The sequence below is a fragment of the Symsagittifera roscoffensis genome, chromosome 1 (genome assembly GCF_963678635.1).
Source record: "Symsagittifera roscoffensis chromosome 1, txSymRosc1.1, whole genome shotgun sequence".
Lineage (NCBI taxonomy): Eukaryota > Metazoa > Xenacoelomorpha > Acoela > Convolutidae > Symsagittifera > Symsagittifera roscoffensis.
Window position 1 is genome coordinate 29,224,642 of NC_087062.1, and position 21,045 is coordinate 29,245,686.

General features: G+C 36.3%; 2 protein-coding genes across 2 annotated transcripts; one reads left to right on the forward strand and one right to left on the reverse strand.

Annotated features, from left to right (window-relative positions):
- Positions 1–5,431: 5,431 nt before the first annotated feature.
- Positions 5,432–7,799, reverse strand: LOC134856242 (calbindin-32-like). The gene is made up of 5 exons (XM_063872587.1): positions 7,647–7,799; positions 6,891–7,088; positions 6,528–6,684; positions 6,017–6,236; positions 5,432–5,794 (listed from the first exon to the last, which is right to left on the reverse strand). Exons 2-5 carry the CDS (start codon positions 7,076–7,078, stop codon positions 5,649–5,651), a joined length of 711 nt encoding a protein of 236 aa, XP_063728657.1. The 5' UTR covers positions 7,079–7,088; positions 7,647–7,799; the 3' UTR covers positions 5,432–5,648.
- An 8,737-nt stretch (positions 7,800–16,536) lies between these two features.
- On the forward strand, positions 16,537–18,751 carry LOC134842374 (lamin-B1-like). Its single transcript, XM_063858684.1, has one exon. It carries the CDS (start codon positions 16,882–16,884, stop codon positions 18,610–18,612), a length of 1,731 nt encoding a protein of 576 aa, XP_063714754.1. The 5' UTR covers positions 16,537–16,881; the 3' UTR covers positions 18,613–18,751.
- The last annotated feature ends 2,294 nt before the right edge of the window (positions 18,752–21,045 follow it).

Here is a 21,045-nt window from a genome sequence, read left to right on the forward strand (position 1 = left end):
TAAAAATGTTTGCGACTTTGCGTGTTCTTAAAATTCTAAATCTAAATCATAAAGAGGGGTTAAAAATGCTCATACAACGTTGAAAAAAAAAATCTGTGAAAAGAGACGATAAGATAAGTCTTTCCGATTTTGTTCGTGTTGATTGATTGAGCGTGGTAATTTTTACAATAATGGTTGTTCCACGAAAACACTTAAGAAGCAGCACAAGCAACGCACGTGGAAAATTACTGCCAAACTGCAAATTGAGTTTACTATTTGTACAATTAAGCCCCCCCCTGGTCGAGGTCCGCGACTTACGAAAAGACTGACGCGACCCAAATTTGGCAATTTCAGACCGGCGAGACTTTAAGTTGGCAATTCCAGACCGGCGCGACCGAAACTTTCAATTGAAGACCGGCGCGACTGAAAAAAAAACCACCGCAACCCGGGCGACTCAAAAAACCGCCGGGACCGGTGCGACCTAAAGTAATGGCGCGAAAATGTTCAATTCCGGACCGGCTCAACTGAGAATAAATTGCCGCGGCATGTGCGACTGAGAAAAGTACCATAAGTCTTTTCGTTCAGTCTTATCTTAAGTCGCAGCGTCAAGCTTTTCGTAAGTCGTGCGCTTAAGTTTTTTCTTTAGTCGCGCCGTCGGTCTTTTCTTAAGTCGCGCCCCTCAAGTCTTTTCTTAAGTCCCCCCCCCCCCCCCATCCCCCCCACCCCCATCCCACATAGGCATCAATTTTATGGTGTAACGAGTGGTTTTACAAATATGGCCTAATTAATCCGTATGCTAATTTTTTTAACAATCCGACAATGTGACCAGAAAAATTACTCTAGAAAATTGCAGGTGGGGGAAAAGAAAAAATAGCACAATTAAGATTCGTGTATCGTTTAAGTAAACTGATAAGAAAATTCGGCTCTTTTTCCTTCCCCCCCCCCCCACCTCACATAAGCATCGATTTTATGGTGTAACGCGTGGTTTTACAAGGTTAATTATGAAGACCAAATATGTTTGTCATATCCTAATCAGTCCGTATGCCAAATTTTGTAACAATCCGACAATTTGAACAGACAGAAAATTGACTCTAAAAGTTTTGCAGGTGGGGGGAAAAGGAAAAAGAGCCGAAAATTCAAAACCGAATACGCACGTAGTCTCGACCATTTTGTTTCTTTTCTAGTTGCCACGACGGCTCTTTCTCATTTATCCCCCCATCCTCACACGAGCTTCAACATATTAGTGTAGCGAGTGGTTTTACGAGGTTGAGTATGTAACCAAATATGTTTGTCGTGGCTTTATTAGTCCTTATTTTCATTACAATCGGACAATGTGGTCAACAAATTTACATGTAAAAATTTGCAGGAGGGGGGAAAAAGAGCCGCCACGACCCCCTCCTACCCCTTAGCTCATCCCTCCGTAAAATTACCGTATGCAGTAGTCGAAATAGTTCATATAACATTTTGCATATTAGAAAAATTAATCAAACCTTTGCTCTTCGTTAAACATTTTTGGCACAATCTATAACAGCATATGCCAATTTAAATACATTTTAGGATAATTTTGCTCAAAAGTTGGCAGAAGATGACAACGGTGATCGAGCAAATAGCTCTTATCAAAAAATACGACAAGTTTTGTACCTTTAATTTACAAATACGAAACGATCATTTCCTTTTCAATTGTAAAAAAATTTTCACGTGCATTTTGCCTCCTTTTGAGACAAAGGGTCAAATTCTGGGGTTTGAAGTTTCCAAAATTTTGCTGTGTTACGTTTCGCGGGACTAAATTAGGTGCGCTTTGAAAATTTTAATTATGAACCTGTAACGCAAAAAAAAGTGACAAATTACAATGCATCTAAAAATGTTCTAAAATGAATCGAGACAAGCTGATTGGTCACATAATTGCTCTAAAGTTTAAAGAATGCTTTGGTGTGGTTTTTTTGTAAGCGAAATTTCGACTTTTAACCAGCTCCTTTTGAAGGGCGTTTTTAAAACAATTTAACAGGCTTTGACGCCTTGAGCTCAAAATTACAAAAAATATATATTTTTTTCTCCTGTGGTCATTTTTTATAAAATTATCGCGGTTTGAAAAATTTCAATTTGGGACATTTACGCTCAATAATTTCATTGCGAGGCTAAACTGTGCACTGGATAGGCGCAAAATTTTGTGCCTGTATGTTCGTGGATTTCAGAGACAAGCCTTTAAACGGTGCTAGGGATTTTAGCAGACCGCTTTTTTAGCAGATTCAGAACAATTATAAAGTGTGATAGCTAACTTCAAACGCGGCATTGGCGATTAGCGATCGCTTGCTTCGCTGCGATTCAATTCAAAACGAGTGCTATTTTGGGCGTAAATCTTTGTTTTGCCGCTAATTTAGCCTGTTGAGTTTCTATAGTTGATAGTTTTGTTGACAAATTGTGAGATAATTGTCTTAATTGGGGAAGCTTGGCACCAGACTGAGCGTCTTTTTAAGTCTGTCAATCAATCATCCATCACTTTATTACGTTGGTCTGCTAAAACACTGATTTTTCACTTTTTATGCTAAAAGATTGGTCTGCTAATTGCCCCCTTTAAACATGGTAAAATTTTGTCGGAATGGGCGAAGGAAAGTAAAGAGCAAAAGAAGAACAAAAGAGCGTCCTTGTTGCGGAATTTGCTTACAATGCATAAACTGCAAAGTGTGGCCTCGTAATAATTTTATTATCACAGGAGGAGCAATTTAATTTGGCTCAGAAACTACTCCAACCTGATTTGAGGCAAGCTATATGATCTTTTTTATACGCTTCTATACGATGATTATATAAGTTTGTACTCTAATTTGTGCGCGGGGGCTATTTTTAAAAGAATATTTTCAATTTTGTTTAATTTCATGAATTTAAAGTTTTTTCAAAATGAGTAAGTCCCTGGACCTTTAAGGGCAGTCAAAATTTTCAGGCCATGCCATGCTACCAGCAGACTTACAGTTATATGACTCCATTGTACACCTTTAACTAATTTATATTACTTGTTTGGCAAAAATTACCCAATTCAAAATTTATAGTTATTCAAACAGCTCTGGGGGCAATTACAGGGCAGTCGGAACATTCATCAAATCGTCCCTGGCAGTCTGCTTGTTCCGACTTTAAAAAAAGCGATGAATAGGTATGTCAGTGATGTTTTTTGTTCAGACCAACTTAACAAAGAAATTTTGACAGCATGGAGATCGGTCCATGAATCTTTGGGTTCCCAAGCGAGTGTGCACGCACTAGCCTTATCGTGATTAAAAACATCACGCATAAATTACACGGAGGTGAAGTCGAGCTTAACAACACTATACACCAAGTACAGAAGAAAAACATCCTGACGACCAAGAAGTATCCAAGATGATTTCAAAAACTGTTACCTCCTGACAATCAAGGTAACTTTTTTTGTAACTTTGTACTCTAAATTGTGCGCGGGGGCTGTTTTTAAAAGAACATTTTGAGTTTTGTTTAATTTTTGAAATTATCTTGGATACTTCTCAAAGGTAACATTTTTTGAAATTATTTTGGATATTTTTTGGTCGTCAGGATGCTTACCTTTCTCAAAAGTAACATTTTTTGAAATCATCTTGGATACTTCTTGATCGTCAGAATGTTTACCTTTCTCAAAGGTAACATTTTTTGAAACCATCTTGGATACTTCTTGATTGTCAGGATGTTTTCCTTCTGTACTTGGTGTATAGTGGCGTTAAGCTCGGCTTCACTTCCGTGTAATTTATGCGAGGTGTTTTTAACCGCGATAAGGCTAGTGCGAGCACATTCGCTTGGGAACCCAAAGATTCCAAGATCGATCTCCATGCTTTCAAAATTTCTTTGTTAAGTTGGTCTGATGAAAAACATCACTGACATACCTAACAGAGCTGTTTGAATAATTATAAATTTTGAATTGGGTAATTTTTGCCAAACAAGTAAAATAAATTAGTTAAAGGTGTACAATGGAGTCATATAACTATAAGTCTGCTGGTAGCATGGCATGGCCTGAAATTTTTGACCGCCCCTAAAGGTCCAGGGATTTATTCATTTTAAAAAGCGTCGAATTTGAAGCCGAGCTTAACACCACTATACACTAAGTACAGAAGGAAAACATCCTGACGATCAAGAAGTATCCAAAATGATTTCAAAAAATGTTACCTTTGAGAAAAAAACTGGATGAACGAATTTTGTGAAAGAATACTAAAAAAACACAACTTTGAAGCGTTTCACGTTTAAGTTCACGAAACAATTTTTAAAGAAGTTCTTGTGGGATGGATTTTGACTCGAAAAAGTGAAATAGATTCGTATCGATATCAAACATAATAACTGAAAATTTTCAGAAAAAGTGTTTGAGACATTTTCGCGAAGTATGACGGAAAAAATTTTGAATGTAATGCTCACATAGGATCAACGACTGCTAAATGCAATTTGTATGCGAAGTTGTATACAAAATTCTGAAACTTGACCGATATACCTTATAAAGAAAAACAAAAACTCGAAAATCATCAGCAAAAAATGATAATCAAAATTCTATATACATGAAAATTAAAGTTTTAGAAGAAGAGTTTGCCGGTAGTTACAATTGGTCAATAATTACATTTGAATGAAGGAGTTTAGCACGCGTCAGCAGCACAGCAGCAGCATAATTGATTTAGGTTATTTGTTAAACAGGTTGTTTGTTAACCAGAAAAATATCAATTTTGTCTCAAATTTGAGCCTTTACGATTTGATATTGGCAAACCCAAATTTTATAATTCATCAAAAATTTACTTACCAGAAAATAATTGAGACCAAGCAAGGGGCAGTCGGAACATTCAGCAATTTGCCCCGACATGAGAGCAGTCTTGTAAAGACTATATTATCGTTTTCGCTGTGAACTTTTGTTGAGTATCTCGTAGAGACAAGCAAAAACTTTAGAAATCACTTAGTAGCAAAATTAGTTTAAAAAACGTTGAGCGCAAAATCTTGCTTTTTTGTTACAAATAGAATGCGCAGCTTTGCATTATTCTAGCAAATAAACGGCAAATCTTACAAGAATCTTGCAAAATGAATGCAAATTTTGCAAGAATTTTTCAAAAAAGCAAGAATAATGTATGTTTCGCGGCAAGATATCTTGCAAAATATTTTGCATGGTTTGCATTCCGATAAGACATACATAGCGCGGAGCTTACAATTAAATCACTGTTCTGAAAAGCAGAAAAAAAAACGATCAATTATTCCTTTATGCTCGAACGACGACTGAAAAACCTTTGATATGGTATACTAATCCATCCAATATGGCGCTCATTTGTCAAAGTATCTGAAAACTTGATCGGAACAATGAAGCTGCTATCAAAAAAACAAAGCCGAAAGAAAGTATGGGGTTTTCTTCTGGATGTTGCTACTGTCCGTAAAAAAGTAAGCGGATTGCCTTTGGAAGGTTTTGCAGAAGAGCCATAAATTTAAATGAGCGGTAAAAGCCTTTCACATACTTTTTCTTGCGTAATTTCTATTGATTTACAAAATAACCATATAAACCTCACTAAGTTTTAACAGCATTTGTTTTCTGCACTGAAAACACAATCTTTTTCTGCACCCAATATCCAAATGTGAAATGAAGTAAGTGCTCCCACCATGATCATTTAAAATTTTCAACTAAAAAGTTTGCGCCTTTCTGGTTACTTCGGTCTTTTTCTTCATTTGAGGAGCATTTTGACCAACTGCAGAACCTCTTCTTTGCTGATTTTTCCATCTTCGTCCTTGTCGACTAAGGAGAGCAGTTCGGCTTTGTGATCAGCAATCAGAGAGTCTACCACTTCCTCGTCACCTCCTGTTGCCTTGTCTGAAACGGGCATTAACTATAAAATTAGAAAAGCAGAACAAAAACAAAAAAAACATGCAAAAAACATCACAACTAAAGCTGTCAAAATCAATCACTGTTTCGAGACAAATTTCTCAATGCGAATCAAGCAAGGAAAAAATATATATTTAAACCCAATTGATAAATTCTTAAACATTTTTGAAAGTTGACTTGAAAAAAATTTAAAAGTAAATATCGGCTTACTGAGCATGTCCTTTATGAGTGACTCCATCTCCTCCTCACTGATGAACCCAGTCTTGTCTGAGTCATACTGCTCGAACATCTGATCGACTTCCTCTTCACTCAATTGACTCTTCTGAATGAGTTTAATCAGCTCACTTTCGCCGACAGGAAGTGACGCCATCAGGTTTTTCAAGGTCACTTTGCCATCGGTTAGAGTGGATTGCAATTTGTCCATCATGGTCTGAAAACAGATTATATTAAAACCAATGTGGCTTAAGAGTATCGAACTCCAGAGATGTATGGCTATCAAAACTGAAAACCATTTTATGTTCCAGCTAAACAATGTGAATTAAAATTACCTGCAAAATTTGTGGCGAGAACATTTTTTTAACGTGGTTTTTTGGAATATTTTTATCGATATAGTTGTATTTCTGAAAAGTTAGTTTAGTATTCTTCAATCTTATGTTATAATTAATTGAATTATATTTAATTACACGACTAATCACATTAAATTAATTCAGACAGCAATTACCTGTGCGATACTTTTTGCAGTGTCTTCGTCCTTCTTTTCCGAAAACATCATCTCAGACAAATCGCCCACTAGTTTGTGAAACTCACTCTTGATTCCCTCCCCCTCCCCATCAGTGGTTTCCTCTCCTTCGCCTTTAGCGGAAGGTACTGCTACAGAACCTGTTTATGGGGAAATTAAACCTGATTTAACAGAAACAACGACAGCTTTTTTTTAAAACTTCAGAATTAAGAAATCAGTTAAAACAATTCGGCATTTTTTCAGAACCAAAGAATGCTCTTTTTTATCAAAGTTTAATCAAAATTTTTTAAAAGCGAAAAAATCTTAATTTATTATCTTGCAAGTTATATCAGGGGTAAAATCTTTCCTGTCTTCTCGGAATCGTAATTCTTCCACGCGCCGATGAGGTCGGAAAACCCAATTGTTTGAATCTCGCCGAACTGCGCCAAGAAGTGTTCGCTTTTGCTCTCGGTCTGCTCGGACTTCGAGGCATGTTCGCTCGTCTCCTCCTTAGTTGGAGGTACAGTCACAACCTCAGCGATTTCTTCACTCATTTTGATTTTGCTACAAACAATTTAAAATACTTGCTACAACAAAATTCAACAAAGTTTAATATAACAATCTTTCAATTTTTTCACGAATCGCAAAATTACTCTATTTTTAAAAGAACCGGGATAGCCGATTGCTGCGCAGTACAAAAAAATGAAAAAAGTTTGTTTATAAAAATTTCAAAATTAAGATTTTGACAAGAAAAAACAAAAATTTTTTCGTAATTTCACGTTGACCTGTTTTCTGGAAAAGGCCTCCGAATAGATAAAAAACACAAGAAAAAACTCTTGTTTTTTGAATTTCTTCAGAAACCAAATCTCGACCCATAGGGCTTTAATATAACCCAATAATTTAAAGTACCACAAGGTTTTTTTTAGGTAATCAAAATTGGCTGAAAAAAAAAAACGTTTTCTAAGCCAAAGTTCTTTGCAGTCACTTCAGCCGCGTGGTCGGAACAAAAATTAGTCAATCTTGATATCCTCAAAAACACTACAGATTTTGTAAATTTAGCCGGTCCTTTATTTAAAACAAACCTTTCAGAAATGTTTTTAATTTATTTTTGATGAAACTAACCCTGATATTTCTGAACAAATGGTCACAAAAACAAGTTTTGAACTTGATAGAAAACTTGTACGATGTAGTTTTGCAAATAATTTATTTGAAACTATTGAGTTTGAGGACTTATTGTATCTTTTTCAAAGTCAAAGTGTGCAGCATATGTTTGAAAAGCAGTGCCAAACAAATAAATTATTTGCAGACGATATTGCAAAACTTTCTATAGGCTTCGATCATAAAAAAAAGCTTTTTTCAATGCGAATTCATTTTTAAATTAAAATTGAAAAGAGGCTGTTTCAATGAGAACGATTGCCTAGGCCTGTCAGAAAATTTTATCGGAAAAAATATTTCCAGTAAGAATTAGTTAGCGGCCTTTTTAAAAGTTAAGTCTGAAAAACGGCTAAATACTCCACTAAGCAAAATTGTAATTAAAAATAGTAAGGAAAATTGTTCTAAGATGGAAAGAACAAACGCGACCTGGTCAGCGTTTCTCTTTTAGATCAAACTTGCATTTTTTCATCAAGCTTGTCCTCAGCTTAGGACAACAACCATGAATAATGCCGAGCCTCAATATATTCTCGGGGGAGGGGCGGATTTTCAAAAAGTTTTACAAAAGTTTTCAAAAGTGTTTTGTGTCGTTCAAATTGATCTCTTACAAATCACTATAAAGCCCCTATTTGGCCAAGTTTGTCCTCGCCAAAAAATCGTTTGTAGGTATTTTTGGTAAATTTTGACCATGAAATTGCGCGCTCCCCCCTCAAAGTTAGCAATGATTGTCTTTAAGGGCTAATTTGATTAAGTTTCAATTTCGCAGAGATCCAAAAAGTGAAAAACAATAACAGAAGACCCATCAAACTTTTACTGCGATAAAAAACAACCCGGATTGGGTCAGTCACATTATCAGATAGCTTATGAATCATGTCAATTTACGCAACACAGTTTTTTTTTCAACCCAGCAAGCTTCAACTTCTCTTTTAATCGTGTAATCTTGAATCTACGTGATTCCGTGATTGTGATTTCAGCTTTTTTTCCTTTCTCTCCCCACCAGCGAAATTTTACTAGTAAAATTTTGTTCACCTTATCGGATTGTTTCAAAAATTGGTATGCGGACTAATTAGGCAATGACAAACATATTTGAGCATCATACTTAACCTCGTAAAAGCCATCGTTACAACATTAAAACTAATGCATGAGTGAGGTGGAGGGGAGCCGTGATTTCAGTCCTCTCCGGCTCAAATACCTCACTTCCTAAAATAATCTTGACTGCGTCTGGCTAAACAGCTGTCCAATTGCTTGCCCGGGTTGAGTTCACATTGAAAATTAGCGATTAGAAAAATTGAAAAGAAACAGCGATCACCATTAGTGAATTATCGATGTTCATTGCCGCAAAAGCAAACTTTATTGATAAACTATCGCTAATTTGGCTTATTTTCAACGATGAAACAGCAATTAAACCCTTTCAAATTGAGCAAATATAGTGAAAATCTTGATTCCGATCTCGCAGCCATCAGCTTAGGAGACATGTATGCAACCTTTGCACCACGAATCCTCAAATACCCTCAAACTATAGGGTTTATCAACCCACACTCTTATTCAAAAGCTACTAGATCAAGTTAAAATGTCTTAAGTTTTAGAGCTGATTTTCTACGGAATCATTACGGAAATAGCTTTGAAATATCGTAGGTTTATCAATGCAAAACTCTGAATTATACACGAATCAGCGCTGAGAATAGCGATCACTGGGATACTACAGGAAAAGCAAAAATTAACGATGGGACTTCAACCCGGGTGCTATTGAGATGTTTCGCATACCAAAAAATCCTGAGACCTTACAGGTTTTGAGGACTCTGAGTTCGATGAGGGGAAAGACTAGCACTGATATCTCCCACACTCGATTATCCAAACAAAAACCTTGTTATTGATACTCTGGGTTCACGTTTTGAGTTCACATTGAAAATTAGATATGAAAAAAGAAAAAAAAACACCGATCGGCATTGATGAGTTATTGATGCTGATTGCCCCAGTAGCAAATTTTATCGATTGATAGGTTATCGCTAGTTTGGCTGATTTTCAGCGATTAAACAGCGATACAAAATCTATCAAAATGAGCAAAAGTTGTGAAAAACCGTGTTGCGATCCTGCTGCCATTAGCTTATTGGACTTGTATTGTACCTCCAAGCCACAAAACCTAAGATATTCATAACTTATGGGATTTATCATTTCACACTCTCATTTGAAAGCTACTAGAATTTCTTAAATTTTCGCGCTGCTTTTCTCCGAAATCATTACTGAAGTAGCTCTGAAATATCGGAGCTTTAGCTTTGCAATAAACTCTGAATTATACATGAACCAGCGCTGGAAATAGCTATCACTGAGATACTACAGAAAAAGCGATAATTAACGGTGGAACTTCAGCCCGGGTTATCCTACTCCTCTATGTAGTCTCTTTAGGTATGATTTACTCTAATGTTTGAAAAAAAACTGTTTTTTAATCGTGTTTCTAAGACTGCGAGACACATGAAGTCAAAGAGATTGCCCATTCATACTTTGCTTAAATACGATTGCTCCACAAGTGAAGAGACCGTTCAGTTCTTCAGGGAGAACCACGATCTTGTTTCCCTGGTGATCCGGGCTGAGTAATATGTTGCCTCGATATCAAAAAAACGAGCATGGATCATGGTGGGCCTCGCATTTCCGACCTTCCGATTGAGATGCGGAAAGTGACTTTTTCATCACCGCTCTCAGGTAAAAACTGAAAGAAATCAGTAGCTTCGTAGTAATTGAGCAGCCTTTTCTGGCTACATCTGTTCCGCAAGGCAGCCTTGGAAGCCTTAAATTTAGAGCTATATATAAAGTTTTGCACGTTAATTATGTCCGTGGAAATGAGGAAGTCACGTTAGGTGTTTACTTATCCCGGATTGTAGATGACCGCTCTCCAGTACCTAATTCGTTTCTTTTTTTTTGGCTACTGTTTGACTGGGCCAATTGAATAAGCTACTGCTTGAGCTATGTTTAAACATATAATTGACAATTTGTTAACTTTTTTGAAGAATTTTTCAACTAAGTTTTTGTTTTGAAGAAAACTCATTCCAGCTCATGGATTTTAATCGATTATAATGGATTCCTGAGACAAAAATAATCCTTTATAATGCATTGCGTATGTAAAATTGAGACCACGAAATTGAGACCCAAATGGCAGTTTTAAAGCAGCATTTGAACAAGAAAAATCACTGGGATAATTTTTTTTTTAATTTTGAGCTCAAAATTTCAATAATTCAAGAACATATCAAAATTTTGTATCTGAAAGGATTTTAAGAGAATTGAAATACATTTAATGAATAAAAGACCCTTGTGCAATACTATTTCATGTTTTCCAGCAAAAAGTTCAGCGAACATTACTTTCAGCAAAGGATGCGGTGAAATTTTTTCAAAGCTAAGAAGTCTGGTGTACTCGAGCATAAAATTTTTTTAAAAAAAACATCGCAACAAAGATGTGGCAAAGAGCAATTTTAAGTTCTCACCACCATTGGCGCAATTTATGCAATTTTTATCGGAGATCGGGATTTCCTGGTAATTCTTAGGCCATCAAAACTGTTGTAAAACCACATTTTTCAATGCGAATTACTCATATTTATTGCGTGTAATCTGCTAAAGGCAGGCCGGGATCACCAATGGTCAATCAAAATACACACAGCCACCATTCTCAACAGTTTTGTTGACAATTGATTTGAAACAATTCCACTGTTGGGTAATTTCTGGCCATTTAATTCGGAACTTTTTTTTTATTTTGGTTGATTTTCAGTTGTATTTGGGGAAGTATTATCTGGTATGTTGTCAACAGTAAAGTTCATTGTTAATTGTGGTGGGTTTTTTTGCCGTGTCAGAAATTAAAATAACTGAATGCGCCATTTTCTTTCGTTCAATAAAAATACATTTTTTGATCGATCTTCTGTTCTAGCGAGAGAACTTTGACAAACACTCAGATTTGATACTTCATAAATTCTCCGCAACTGCTCAACTATTTCGCGTTTTTCCGATTTCAATTTTTTGGTTGATTTGCCACGATACTTCCGTCAATCACACTGCAGCAACCAATTTCACAAAACATATCGTCTTGAAGGAATAGAGTTCACTGACTAATTTTGTCATTTTCTGCTTGAACTTGTCATAACCTATGAGGATGCTGGCATGATCGATTGATGCGATTCCAAAAATTTCAAAATCGACAAAAATTGGTGTTGGCTTCTTCGTTGGGTGGCTTGCTACCACAAAGATAGTTTTTGTAAGAAAATTACTCTGCCAAATGAAATGCTATACAAAAATTCAAATTTACACTTATTTTGCCTGAGAATTTGGCTTACGAAATAAATTAAAAATAATGTGCGAAGAATAACAAAAAGCGATCCAGCTAATACAAATCGAATCTACCACCTATTGTAATATATCACCTTTCAAGCAAATGATCTACGCAAACCTAAATTTTTGGTACGAGCTGGACTGATATCAGTTTGCCCTTAATTTGTATTGTTTTTATTGGTTTGATAGAAAATGTGACTCTAGAAACTTTTGATATACGTACTCTGCAGTTGATATCTGGAAACTTGTTAATTAGGTTTTTTTTCCTGTTAAGCGCTCTCGGATTTGGGGATTCAATGTTCGTCCAAATTGCTTTCAGTTGGATACTGTTTTGTAGTGTTGCTGTTTGCTCTTCGATCTGTTTTAGAATCTTCCGTGCATGTTAGCTTGTTTGGCTTCTTCCCAGTTCAAATTTTTTGGTGAACTATTTGGTGCTAAGTTAGAAAGGGGTGTGTTTAGTTTTTGACCCATGTGGGCCTCAAACAGTGATATTTTTGTTACTCCGTGTGGCATGATGCGGAGTTTTGTTTTAATAATTTCTGCAAACTCCGAGGTTTATTTAAGCGGCGTTTTATTTTTGTCTATTCTCATGACCCCTAGTCTGCGTTTAAGTTTTTGTATTAATCTTCCCACTAATCCTATGCAACCTCCATGGAACCTCCGAGTTTTATTTAAGCGGTGTGTTATTTTTGTCTATTCTCATGACCCCTAATCTTCTACGTTTAAGTTTTTGTATTAATCTTTCCACTACTCCTATTGATCTATGATCGTCTACAGGCGCGAAAATTAAGTTTATGTTGTTTGACTTGCAAAAGAATTGACTTTTTAAATCTCGAAATGTTTGTGCTTGGTCGCATCTGAATTTGCATGGTACCCCATGTTTTGAAATGTAGCGTTGCATTATTTTTATTGCGATGTCTGTCGTTGCGTTAGATACTACTTTAACCGTAGAAAGTTTTGACCATTTATCATTAGAAACAAAGATGTACGCATCTTTATTTAATTCCTCTGTTGGGAGGGCTTCTGTAAAATCTAGTTGTACCTCTTCATTAGGTTCAACTACCCTAAAGAACAATTTGGATTGAGTGTTGTTTTCCCATAACCGGTTTTAATTTCTAACCTTGCAGCCCCCCATTATCATTTTGTGGCTTGCCTCTAGTTGAGTTTGCTCTTGTTGTTAGGCTTTTCTGGAGTTGGATGCCACAGTCGGTGGTTCCTCATTTGATTGTGTCCCCTTTTGCCAGTCTTGTATGGTACTCGCGACTCACACAATATTCGTTTGTCTTGTGTACCTCATTGATAATTCTTTTTGAGTGTTTAATTCTGTATTGGTTGCATCGGTTTTTGTCGTAGATTGTGTTTTTGTTTCTTCTGTTTGTGATGCGCACTCCTTTCCATAGTTTTTCTTCTGAGTGTCCATTTCGTTTTTTTTTAGTCGGATCTGTCTGTCTTGATGTAATTTTGCTGAATATTTTTTTGAAAATGTTTTTTTTTTCTCAGACGATCATGTTATTGCTTCTCTTGCGTCCTTGATTATTGCCTGTGTCGATGTGGTCTGCGTTTTTACAATGGTTTTTAGTTCATGCGTTGTTGTTGTCGTCTTCCCCAGAAGCCATTGTGGATATGACAAGCTTTCCTCGCTGTCCGATTCTGCTCGCCATTTTTCAGTTTTGTTTTCTCTTCTGCTCCGTTTGTTACTCTTTCCGCTTTCTGGTTTAAATCCACCCTCGACTCCTTTGTAGTTGTTTCGTCGCCTCATTTTTTTTGTTTTTCTTCCGCGTGTAATTGATTTGGGTTACATTGACAAATTTTGAGTTTCTGTTTAGTTTGTTTATGTCCGACTGATTGCTTTTTGATAGACTGAATGCTGTTAAACTGATCTCCTTTAGTTACAACTATTATAGCGTTTAGATATGCATAAATATTTTGCAATTCTTCTGCGCTAGATAAATGACTTTCTGAAACTCCGCTGGCAAATCCAAAAATTCCGTAGAGTCCTTTTTGAAATTGATAAGTTCCCGTGGGATTGCCTCCAATTAGGCTAAAATACATTGTTTTCGAGTGTTGAGTGTAGTGCTTGTTGTTTCAGGCCGATTTGTCTTGTTTATGCTTTGTTGTCTATTAATAATTGTTCAGTTCTTGTCGTCTGATACTTATTCTTGTGAATAAATTTTTTCTTCTTTCCTCTATGCTCAACATCTGGTAAATTTTTGGTTTATCTTGAACCAGTTATAACAATCTTCGGTAGTAGATTTTTTCCGATAGTTTTTCGATAGTTTTTGCTTTTTGATAGTCGACTGTGATAACATGGGGCTGATTGAATGGTCCATCCCACGGATTCTACTTCAATGATCACTTTTCACTTGAGAATAATAAGTTAACCGCCGTTGCATGCCAAAATTCGTGCCGCATCTTCAGGAAGATAAATTTGAATATAGTCGAAATGCTTTTTTTGAAAACGTTGAGCAGTTGTTCATGAAAAAACAACATCGGGCATCTCGAATCGGCAAAAGCAAATTAAGTTACTGATTTCGCTTTCAGTTTGACAATGTGTCCGTTTAAAATGTCGTCTGTCATTTTTTCCGAATCTTTTTTTAAAAAGCTTCGGATATTGCCATTAATTAGAAACTATCTCACGGGAACTCTTCAACTCTTTATTGGATGTGAAGTCGGCGAATGCTACTGAGTCATTTCCTTCTACCTCGTTGATGTGATCTTCTTCTTCTGGTTATTCTTCATTTCTTTCTTGTAGATTTTTAACATTTGCAAGCCTGCACACTTTTGTGAAGTGTACCCGTTTTGCGCACTTCGCTAAATTTGTCTCTTGCCGAGCATGTTTGTAGATGGTTTGAGCCACATTGATTGCCGCATTTGTAACATTACTTTTTTAGTGTTGTTGGAGGCCTCGAGATTAAATGTAGATCGTTGGTTTCTGTTTAATTGTAGTTGACGTTGATGGTCTGAATGGATTTACTTTTCATGGTTTCACTTTGTTAGACGCCTTTTTCTCAACAACTTGCATATTCGTACGCATTGTGTGGTAATTACGTTTCTGCCAACAGTTCCTCTGGTATCTTTTCCTGGTGCAGGTGTGCGGTAATTCTGTCTCGTACGCGCTCTTCATCTCTATCCCCGCAAACTGCTCGTGAGGCGAGTTCAACCAGATATGCTTAAAACTGCTCTAGCTATTCATTTTTTCTCTGTTGACGACAAATGAAATGTCGTCATGCGAGTCTTCTAGTACTCGCATTAGATTTTTTGATGTCGTAGCTTGGATGTATAATCCCGGTTAGTTCTGCTGTGCCTGTCTTTGGCCCTCAGTGCCTAAGAATAAAAATAAAAAGCGTCTTACTTTCGCGTCGGCCTCGTCCCTTGCGAATGAATTGCATAGAAGCCTTTTTCTCAATTTTTTTGGCATTTGTTTTCCCATTCGACTCTCTTTTCCTGATTTTTCACGTCTCGGTTTTTATTTTGAGCTTCAGTTTCTCCGAGGATTTCCACAACATAAATTGGCTGTCTTGTTCCACTAATTCTGGTTTGTCCTGTAATAAGTTGCGGACCTCTATTCCGTCTTTTGCGAACACTGTCATTTCTATGATGGCCGCCCATATAGACCTCTTTAGTGGCGGTTCTGCCAAAGTTCCTTCCCAAAACGGGTTGATACTGAGTGGTTTTTTTAATAAAACTTGCTGGCTGCGCCATGTCATACCGTATGGTATGATATATCAATAGTACCGAATCCGAACGGATTGGTAAACTATAATCATTAAATTCGAAACTCGAAAAAGAGCATCTTGTTCGTAAACGTTTTTTCAACGTCGGAAAGTAAGGATTGTTATAATAGCATTAACCGTACAAATTCAACAACCTAACCTTAATCAATCAAACCAGTGAAGTTATTCAGATACGGCGTTTGGCAATCCGTACCGGATGACAAAAATGTTCGAGATATTTTAGACTACTCTCTTTTGTTGGAATTTGAATGACATTTGATCTTTGTATCATTTGAGTAGTCATCAAGCTAAAGATCCAAATATTGCCTAAATGCTGAAAAAATTTCTTTTCCCGTCTTGACGAAACCAGTGGGACAGATTTCCGTGTGGCTCAAAAAATAATACGAAGTCTTCCTTAATATTTGCTTCTTTTCTTGGAAAGCTGCATCTTTTGTAAGCCCAAAACTACATCAGTTGAGTTGAACGACAGTCTGATTATTCAAGGCTTCCCTTGATACGATAAGTGTTGTTCCTATTAAGCTTTTATTTTTAAGATATCCAATCTCCGAACTAGCAGAAAAATTTATACAACAGATTTTGAGGTTAAGAGATTTTGATTTTAGGACATTTTGATTTGAATGTTACTCTGTCGATGTTTGTTATCGATACGCTCCTGTCTTTTTTAACATTGTAACACCACCCTCCGGTCATAAAAACACCATCAAATGACATAGCCACCGGACCAAAACTGCAAACTGCAGGTGACAATTCAGATTCGACGATGCCATTTTTCAACAAAACGCACAGTATTTACATGCTCAATTATTAATACGCTCGGCCAATCTGACACGTGGTTTTTTACAGAGAGTAAGCGAGAAAAGAATCGGCTATTTTTTGTATATTTTTGAACAAAACAAATAAATACAAAAAACGCATCAAGTTTGCGCAGTTCAGATTTACAGTCACAGCGTGTTATGGACAATTGCTTCGACTAGTTTGTCCAAAAAATAATCAAAACAAAGACGGCTAATATAGAATATTACGTTTATTTCATCCATAGTTTAAACATCCATATATAACATCTGTCTTAAAATAAATCCATAAAACCCGTTACTTGTTACAGTTTATATCCCCTTTTATGATAGTTTTGCCATTTTTCGTAAATAAATCATTGTCAAAAAAGAATGACAGTCGGAGGCACCAAAGAAGGCATGTTTCCGCATCATTTGAATTTATTGAACAAAACGCGCCTTCAGGAAATTTTATCAGAGGTTGAAAATCATAAGAAACGTCTCAGTTCATTAGAAGAATCACAAAAAGAGCCTGAAATTCCAAATTTAGAAGAAATTGCGAAAGATATTGGAGCAGAAAATTTGGAGAACATTCTAGATCACATTGGTGAAAAATCAAGCGAAGAGCCAGAAGAAAAAGAAGAACAAATTCCACCGTCTCAAATTTTTTCAGCAACTGAAGCAAAATTGAAAGAATTCAAGGATTGTTACGTCGAGGAAATCGATGCTTGGAAAGCTATTAACGAAGAGATTTCCGGGAAAATAGAAAATTTGGAAGGATTATGTCAAAAACAGGCCGAGATAATTGAGGCTACTCAATCTAGTCTAAATTCTGAACAGATTAAGAGACACAAGAGCGAACACCTGTTGAAAATAATCCTCAAGCATAATCCCGCATTGACTCAGATACATATCGAAAACACTGTTCAAAACAAAGAAATCACTACAAACGAAAGAGCTGAAAATGATCTGAATGCTGAAGCTAAAAACGACGAAGTGCTTACAAGAAACGAAAAAGCAACGAATGGATACCAAGGTGAAATATCTGCTTTGAAGGTCAAAATTAAACAGCTCACTGGCCAACTCGAAACTGAACAAGATAAAATCACAAAGCTCCAGGAAATAATCACCGAATATCATCAAGAAAAAGCGAAAGAAGAGAAACAGCGAGAAACACTTTTGGAGCAAAGAAGCCAAAACGCGCCAAGGTCTATCGCGTCCAGGCATTCATCAGCAGCTTTGATCAAAACTCTGGGCGAATCACAGGACTTTTTCGAAGAAATGTTCAACGAGCCCAAATTTCTGACGCTCTCCAGTCAGATGTTGTTAGGCAACGGGTTTGTTTCGAGCTCCACAGGTAATGTAAGAATCGACAATGTTCATCAAAATGGCGGTTTCATCGTGCTTAGAAACGGAAGTTTCGACCAGAATGAAGAAATCGGTTTTTTTATTCTGCAGCAGAAACTGAACGGAAAGGTCATCGCGTCATTTCGGTTCCCTCAGAGAGCAAAACTGAAGGCAGGTTCAAAGATCAATATCTGGGCATCTTCAGCTCCTGAAGGGAGAAATTGTCCTCCGTCTGACTATATATGGAAGGACCAATACAAATGCGTGTATGGACTAGAATGCATAACAGTGCTCTGTAAGCCGAACGGTCAGGCAGTCGCGTGGTACTGCGGTCAGCATCACTATGATGGGAATCTCCCAGAATTGAACGACCTGGAAATGCTGAGACGCCAGAGTCGGTTGATTCCGATGGTCGAAACTCAAATCGGCGAGTCGCAGAGGAAACTGCGGGAGTTCGTTCGTCGCGAGAAGACTGAACCGAGGCTCGCGACGAGTTATGACGTCAGGAAGCATCCACACGGGTTGCACTTTCACGTTCCTTCGCACCCGAGTAGTGACCAATTCCGAGAGAAAGTTCTCGGTAACGACCAGACGAGCTTGATGCGACATATTCGGTTGTCCCGTACTCCAGATACGGTTCCGGAATTATATACAGGAGGAGCAAGGACAGGAGTTAAGGCACTCTACAGGGCCTGGGAGGGAACTCCAACTTTGGTTCCTATGAAGAGCAGCGCCGGAATGATCCGGAAAATTAGCTCTGCTCAAATCGCGCAATGAAAATACACTAAAACTGCACAAAAATCAAATTTCTTATCTTCTAAACTCTGGCTCTAAACAACTCTTTCGCTTTATATAGTCTATATTTTTTATTAGAAATTACTAAACTATTTCTTTAGAAGTATATTACATCGATTGATGTGGTTCTTGCCATTATGGCTAATTTTCGAACATGAAATGAAAACATAACAAATTCTTTTCCAGTACCCTCGCCCCCAATTTTCATTTACAGATGAACAAATTTTCACAAAATTTCTTTCCAGCAAAACGCCGTGTGAACAATTTTTCAACAGTTTCATTTTGAAGTTTTACGAGGGGGTGGGAAACTTGAAAAGAGCCAAAATTCTAAATCGAAGTAGGCTGTTGACTCGAAATGAATTTTTTGACCCAAACTAAAAACTGACCCGAAATAAAAACTCGATATAAGTTCTCAAATAAGTACAATTTTTTTCATTGTTTCGACCATTTGAAAAATGAAAAGGAACTTTGTATTCGGGTGTGCTTTAGTTTTTTTTATTCTTTTTGTTTTCCACGCAAAACCAGCTACCACAAATAATCATCGTACTGAGTTGTGTGAATTATAATATTGATGCCCTTTCAATCGTGATTCGAACCACATTAAAAAATTCCAAAACTTTTTTTTTCTAGTGTCAAGAAAAACCAGTTTAAAATTTTTGATTTTTCGTCTGAATTCGAGCGAATAAAGCAAGCGAGCAGGTTTACAACAGGTGAGATCTGCCTAACTTAAGACCTTAAAACTTAACTTTAAGCGAGTAAAACTAGTTTTTGGAGTTTTTAAACATCATTTTGGGAACCGAAAACTTCAAAAATTCTCATCAAAAAATTTTGAAAAAAAAATTTTGAACCAATTTGCCTATATTACTGTGACTGTCTAATATGCCTAATCTTTGTTTTTACGTCAGATCATTTTATCACAGCAACCAAAAAACTACACTAAATTGAATAAAAAAAACTTTCTGAGCCGTTGTTTTCTAAAGACATTGGTCGGAATATTCTGAGCAACTTGCAGACTAACCGGCTATCCTTGTTTGTTTTCTGCTTTTTGTTTTCCACGCAAAATCAGGTACCACAGATAATCATTGGACTGGGTTGTGTGATATATCATATTAAAGCTCTTTTAGACGTGACTTAAACCACATATAAAAAATTCCAAAAAACTTTCCCAGTGTCGAGAAAAACCGGTTTGAAATTTTTGATTTTTCGTCTTAAGTCGAGCATTATGCCTAAAGCTGCATTATGCCTAATTTAAGACCTTTAAACTTTATTTTGTGCAAAATTAGGCTTTTGTTTTTACTTTTCAGAAAAATTTTTGTCAACAAACATACATATATACATACATAAAAACAAATAAACATAAAAATCGAACATACATGAAAACAAATATAGATAAAAATTGATGTTAAAAAAATTTCGTTGTCTTCATTTCTAAAAAGAACAAATGATTATAATGATTTGCAACGAATGTTATTTCTTTCTTAAAAAATAGCTGTATAATTAATTTTTGGTTGATCAAAATCGATTATGTTTCGCTTTTGAAGACACTGACAAAAAATTCAAAAGTAATTGATTCCTATCTATCGAATTACCCGGGATGGTATGCTAGTAGTCAGAAAATGAATAATTCAGTCGAAAAAAAATAAAATAAAAAACTCGGTCTAAGTAAAAAAAATTATCGAGTAAGCAAAATACCAGCGTTAAATTAGCACTGTAACAAACTTTACAAATCAGCAACTACACCGAAAAAAATTGGATAAACGTCCACTGAGCCAAAAAAAAATCCGATATAAATCGAAAAAACGTCCGGTGAGCCGAATAAACGTCCGTGGAGCCGATAAACGTCCGTAGAGACCAGAGCCCTGGTGATTAGGTCAGCAGCGAAGTATCAAAAAAGTAACAAATCATAAAGTTTAGAAAAAGTAACTTTTGAGAGATTGATTATAGCAGAGATGCCCTAAAATGCTCCATTTTGGACAAAACTGATAATCGAAAAAGCCTTGTACACAATTACAAAACAAGAAACAAGTGCAACATTGTTTTAGTAAGCAAGTATAGTTTAATCGTAACATAAACAAGTCGCAATTATATCGCAACTGTAGCAAGGATAATCAACTGCTGCGCAAATATCACAGAATCTTCTGACTACGATATGTTGTGCAAAGAAGTGTTTAAAAAGGATTTTTTTTTTCAAAATAATTTTTTAAAACACCCTGTCAATTTTTTTTAGTAAAGTTCGACTAAATTACGTAGAAACTGCAGAATTAAAGGTAATTATAAATAAAAAATATGACTGTGAAAATCACACTTTTGATTCCTGCGAGCTTAGCACAGAGAAATAGCCGGTTTCTCCATTGATAACATTTTATTGAAAATCGATAAGATAGATCTCAAAAAATGAAATTTGTGCAAAGTGCA